Here is a 6,018-nt window from a genome sequence, read left to right as displayed (position 1 = left end):
ATAACGGCGAGGCGCCTCGTGACGACAGCTGTGACGCCACTCGGGGGCGGGGCGCTGGCTTCCGGGTGAGCGGGGACGGGGAGAGGGGGGGGGCTTAGTCGAAGGGTTATGGCGCGCATCAGGCTGGAGGACCTGGACGGGCTGGGCGAGGAGGTGGCAGCCGGCGGCGGGGAGGATGGTGGCGGCGGCGAGGAGGAGGAGGAGGAGGAGGAAGAAGAGGATGAGCGGGGCCAGTTGTTCGCCTACTGGGAGGCCGTGGCCAGCACGCACCGCGTGAGCCTGCCCCGAGGTGAGCGCTGAGCCCCGTTAGGGCGGGGGGGACGGGGACACGGGACGCCTTTCCGGGGCTGCCAGCGTCCCGCCAGCCGGCTTCGGGGCCGGGCCCTGGTGCCCCGCGGGACTGCCGCCGGTGTCCAGCCCGGGCGAGCCTCGCCTCTCCTCTCTTGTGCTTTGCCTTGCAGACATGGCGGGCCCCATCGCGCAGATGATCCAGCACAGCCAGGCCCGCGAGGCCGTGCCCTACGTTACCCTCTCGCAGCAGGAGAAGGTGAGGCCCTGCCTCCTCCCCGCACACACGGCTTTCCCTCCCGCTGCCCGCCGGTGCCGCCGCCGCCAGTCCCGGCGGCGTCTTCCATGGGGGAGAAGGCGGCCACGTGTCGTCTTGTCCGCACCGGCCCGGCAGAGGTTTCTGCTGAAGCGCTGCAGCTCTGCATCGGTGCGGCGTTCTGCCGTTCCCGCCTCTTCTCCGGCGCTGAGTAATGGCGATGCTTGGCTTCCCAGCCATTATTTTAAAATCGGACTGGGCTCGCTGCTTTCTCTAGTCTCCCGGCTTCCAGCTGCCTCCTTTTGCCAACCTGTCCTCTGCTGGGGTGGGCATCTCCCAGAGAGTGAATTTGCACGTCAGAGCCTGTGCCCTGCCTGGCGCAAAACACTGTGTTGCATAGCTTAAAGTGCTGCTGGGTTTTGTGTTTGCGCTAGTTATGGGGCTACTGGGTTGAGCTGAAGATCTCAGCTGGCGCAAGATACTGATGCTTCTGCAGGGAACACAGGGCCGGTGGCTGTCAGTATGTGCTGCTGTTTGTCACAACCGCCAATCCAAATGTGGTAGCTTCTGCCTTGAAGATCTCCTGTGCTTGCTGGCTGAGTTGTACACCTCCTCCCATCTCTCGCACAGAAGTGTGCTTCTGAGCTTTGAGAAATAACTGTGAAGAAGCGCTTGTCAGACTGGTTTCTGTGTCTCTGCAGACTTGGTTGGGCTTGCTACCAAGAAGACATCTGTCAGTTGTCCTGTATATGAGGAGAGCTTAACCAGTTTCTTCTGGGCTGAGGTCCAGCGCTCCTGCCTGTAAAACATGTCTGAGCATGTGGGTTGTACAGCTCTAAACTGGGACTTCACCACACTCCCTCTTTCCCTGTTCTTCTGGGTCCCAGAGACTTAGTCTGGGCTCTTCTCTGCCTGTGCCGGTCCCAGGCAGGAATGGGGCCCCAAGATTTTGTGGAGCCTGAAGAATTTTTGTTGCAATTAGCATCCCCTCTGTGCCTGAGGAGGGTTCTTGGAGTTTGTCTCTGGGGCTGGGTGAGGAGATAGGAGCCACTTCCCAGCATTAGCGCTAAGGGGCCTCTGGAGCTGAGGCCCTAAAGGACACGTTTCCCAGGATCAGGCAGGTTGGTAGTATTTGACTGCTCTTCCTGAGCTGTCAGTGCTACAAGCTCTCATCCTCTTGGAGGCAACTGAACTGTTATGCCATGTACAGACCCTTGCTCTGTCAGTACTCAGCCAAATTCACCAGTTTGTGTTGCAGGGACCTGTTGCCTCTGGTCCTGCAGGGAGCATCCTCACTCTTTCTCTTGGTCAGGTCTCATCTTCCAGAGCGGTGATGCTTAATATCAGGATCAGGCTGTGGAAGGACCGGACACCATGCCTTGCTGGGTTGATATGTTTATTTGCAGATGGTGTGGAACATGAGAGTTGCAAATAGTCTAGTGGTTTCCTTGCTTGGAAAATCCTCTTGCTCTGCTTTGCTTGGTGGGACAACAGCACACATGGCCTCATCTAGAGGGTGAATGCTGGCTGGCCTGCAGTGTTTTGGGGCACTCTTCTTTCTGGCACCCCACTGAGGTACACGAGCAGCCCAGGTGCCTTCTTTCTGCCTTTGGTTTGGCTTTCTGAGCAGAGACCTGGTTTGGGTGGAACCACAGGGAGGCTGCACTCAGCATTGAGGCTGGTCACAACTTCCTGGCTTGCTTGCTGCCAGCACAGCTGTGCAGCACAGCAGTTTGGACAGGTGCCCTGAGCTCTGTGGAACAAGGTGGTCTCATGACCGCTTTAATCTGGCTGAAGAACAAGCTGAGAGCAGGAAGATAGGTGCTGGCTACAACTTCCCACCCCCTCTTTATGCGGTACCTGTGGCTATAACTATGCTATGAGCAGATTCAGATGCAATTTTCCCACTCCTCCCTGCCCACCTTCTTTTTTGGGTTTGTCCAGAAGACTGAACATCTGTGCTGGAAATAGAGATTCTGACCCATCCCACAAAGCTGTCCCCTCTGCACCAGCTGGATTTGTGTCTTTTCTTCTTCCTGTCACTTCTTGGTATGGGAGAAGGATCTGAGAGGAGCTTTGTTCCAGCCTTCACAGCTCTTCTGAGTGCTAGAGCTCTTCTGCCAGACTTTCCTTTCTACAGAGCAGGAAGCTTTTTGCTTGTTATCCTCTGTGCATGCAGGGCTCCAGGGAAAAGGCACTGTGCCTGAGAATCGCATCAACCTTACTGGAGGCCTTTGGGTGCCTGGAATCGGGAACATCCTTGTGAGTAGGCAGGACAGTGACTGGAGGGGAGCAGAAAGTCCTTTCCCCCTTGCTGAGGATGTGCTGCATTCCTTGTGCATGCCAGGAGCCTCCAAGGCTCCCTGCACCCTGTCCCCTGTCTGTGCTTTTCCTTTCGCCGACTTTTGCCCAGTGCCATTAAGTGTCCTTGTCTGAGGTGCGTGTGATGCCAGTTCCCCTCACCTTCTCCAGCCTCCTCTGCCAACCACTGTCTAGCAGGGGATCTCATTTGGGCAGAGTCCTGTCTCCCCAGTTCCTGCCTGTCAATGTTGGCTTTGCCACCCAAGCACTGCAGTGTTGTCAGTGTGCTTAACTCTGACTTGGCTTGTCTGTGGCCTGTTTCAGTGCGAGGAAGCAGCCTATGAGGAGCGGCGGTACCCAGCTGGGAAGTGGGCGTGTGTCACCAAGGGGGAGCCCATGTATGAGCAGAGCATCTCCATGAGCTTCATGAAGCTCATGCGCTACATCTGCAAGGAGAACTCTGTAGGTGTGTGCAGGCAGGGGCTGGAGGGGGCTGGCAGGCTGCACAAAGGGAGGGCTCTGCCACTGTTCACCTGGAGTGGGGAGGAGGGCTGCCGCCACTGACCCAGTCGTCTCACTTTGTCCACCACCTTCCTGCCTCCTTCCAGGTTGCTATCTGGGCATGACAGTCCCAGTGCTTAATGAAATCCGCCTGACCAAGGAGGGCACCCAGCTGGAGCGTGAGGTCGTAACTGCCTATTATCTCCCGGGAGAATTCCAGCAAAATCCCCCCGTTCCCACGGACCCTGAAGTCCACATCACCGAGAGGGCACCGCTCCGGGTTATAACCAGGTGACCCCAGCACCAGAGGTTGTCTTCTCAGCTCAACAGAGGTGTATGAACTCCCTGCATGGCTGCTGTGGTTCTTTGAGCAGAGGGATGGGAGCTCTGGCTGTGGGAAGGGGGAATGTGCTGGCTCTGTTGCTGACATTGCTCCCTTGGCTGCAGGGTTTTCTATGGGATGACCACTGAAGAGACGATTCTGCGAGAGATCAGCCTCTTCTGGGAGCTCTTGGGCTCCACAGACACTGTGCTCCGGGAAACCTACATTGTGGCTGTTTATGAAAATCCCAGCATCCCGCAGCGCCGCAATGAGATCTGGTTCATCTGCCGAGCAGAGTGAGTCCCCTCTGTGACCGCAAACCGTCCTGCGACTGGACCTGGTGTAGATGGCAGTTCTGACCCAAAGGAGACGAATGCACATCCTGACCCACCACTCACCCACAAAATGACAGACCAGGAGACTGCGGGGTGGGTTTGCACTCTGCCCTGTGAGGGCCCAGCTGGGAGAAAACCTACCTGGTCCTCCCTTCACCTGCCCCCGCAAGGGCCAGCTGGGGCTGGAGCTGGCACTGGGGAGAGCCTCTGCAGCAGGCTCCTGGTGGGAAGCACGTGGTGGGGGCTCATGTAAGGCAGTAACCGTATGGGCTTGTGCAATGTACTAGCCTGACCTGGGCTTTTCTCAGCTCTAAGCCGAGATGGCAGAGCTGTGCCAGGCACGCTAGCGGGGCTCGTGGTTGGCAGAGTCACAAGCTGATGGTGTCTGGAAGGCAAATGACTGCATACGAGGTGTGGGGCTCTGTTGGGGCTCTGGCCCGCTTCCTGTGAGAATGGCTGCCTGTCCTGAACAGAGCCACTGAAATGCTGCTACAGGAACACTGGGGTTCGAAGCGGGGAAAGGGCTCTCCACAAGCGAGATGTGGATCCTGAACGTTTCCTGCTGGGGTGGCTCTCTTTGGACTCTTGGGTGCCTCCCTGGCTGTCACTCACCATCCCTCAGCCAGGACCGGGGCGCTGGCAGCCTTTGTCCATCCGTTGTGGGTGCTGTTTTGTGGACCTGCTGCAAGCTGAGAGGGACGGGTCCTGAAAGCAGCGGCACTGCTGTGTGTTGCGTTGTGCATTGATCAGTGAGTTTCACATCCATGAATACCGCCATGCTTTCCTGGGGGAAGCTGGCAGTGCCAACAGCAAATAAACCCAACTCAAACCACTACAACTGCTGATCACTGATGGTGGGGATGTGGGGTGCCCAGGTTTGTTTGGGAAGAGCCTCGCTCCCTCCCTCCTCAAGATGCTCCAGGCTGCAAAGCTGTGGCTAATTAGAAGGGGTCTAATGTTTGCCCAGGTTATGGTCCTGTATTCAGCCAGGCACAGCCTCTGCTTTGCTGCGCAGGCTGCTTACATTGCTGCTACAAACAACTCTGGCCACACTCCCCTGCAGGTAAGGTGGTTTTCTGTTGGTTGGCATCTGCTCTAGCCTCATTTTTCCCCTGTGAAAACAGCTGGCTCCTTTGGCTGTACTGCACATGGGCACCTGATCTTGGGGGCTGAGAACTCTAACGTGGCTGCAGGAACTGGTGTACTTTTGCAGGGATGTGCTTAACCGGCCCAGTATGGAGGTAATTCTGGCTGCTTTCTGACCCGGTTCCCAAGGAGTTTCTTTCTGCTGTAACTGGAGGTGTGCCATGGGCCTTGCCTCCTGCTGCTGCTGCTCAAACTCTGGCCCTTTGGCCCTGCGATGCAGCTGGACCAAGGGGGACGGGGGGGAAAGCTGGTGCCAGCTCTGGTCTTACTGCCCCTAGCAGTGCAGGTGGCTTCTGCCACCCCATTCTCCCATCAGATGCTGTTCACTGCCCTGGCCCGGGCTGGCTTGCCCTCTGGCAGTGAGCCTGTGGCTGTGGGGAGAGCGGGGCCGAGCACATTAAACCCTCTTGGAGGGAGCAAGTTAGCTTCAGGCAGAATCTGGGCACACACAGTGAGAGCACACGGTGGCTTCCTGGGTATCTTGTGGTGCAGTTCTTGTCCCTGGGGCACTAAAGGCAGGTAGGGCTGGGAAGGTGCTGTGACAGCCTGCAGCTCTGAGGGCTGACGTGGCAAGTGCTCCTCAGATAAAGAGTGGTGATACCTGGGTGAGCATTGCTGTGTTCGCTTCCCTCCCGGGGAAGGGGAAGCAATTCCCTTACGTGAGGCTGGGATCAGGTCGTTCGGCATCAGTGGGAGAGCAGAGTCAGCCTGTGTGTGTGGGACAGAGACCCTTCCTCTTGCTGCATATCAGGTGCTTTGTTTGCTCCTCCTGAGCTTACAGGACAGGTGGAAGTAAAACTTGCTTTCTAGGGCTTGCTGAATAGGCTACCGCTTCCTCTGGGGCTGCTCGGCCCCCAACCACAACCAGA

At 57.4% G+C, this 6,018-nt stretch overlaps 1 protein-coding gene across 1 annotated transcript; it reads left to right on the top strand.

Annotated features, from left to right (window-relative positions):
* Nucleotides 1-108: 108 nt before the first annotated feature.
* On the top strand, nt 109-4,835 carry LOC309669468 (heme-binding protein 1-like; the record flags this gene model as incomplete). Its single annotated transcript, XM_082480158.1, has 5 exons — nt 109-289; nt 462-547; nt 3,170-3,311; nt 3,454-3,637; nt 3,794-4,835. 5 exons carry the CDS (start codon nt 109-111, stop codon nt 3,966-3,968), a joined length of 768 nt encoding a protein of 255 aa, XP_082336284.1. The 3' UTR covers nt 3,969-4,835.
* Nucleotides 4,836-6,018: the final 1,183 nt, after the last annotated feature.

This window comes from Vanellus vanellus (assembly GCF_965231255.1).
Source record: "Vanellus vanellus genome assembly, chromosome: 3".
In the NCBI taxonomy this organism is placed as follows: Eukaryota; Metazoa; Chordata; class Aves; order Charadriiformes; family Charadriidae; genus Vanellus; species Vanellus vanellus.
The sequence above is the reverse complement of the archived record's forward strand: the minus strand, read 5'-3'. Positions and strand labels throughout refer to the sequence as shown.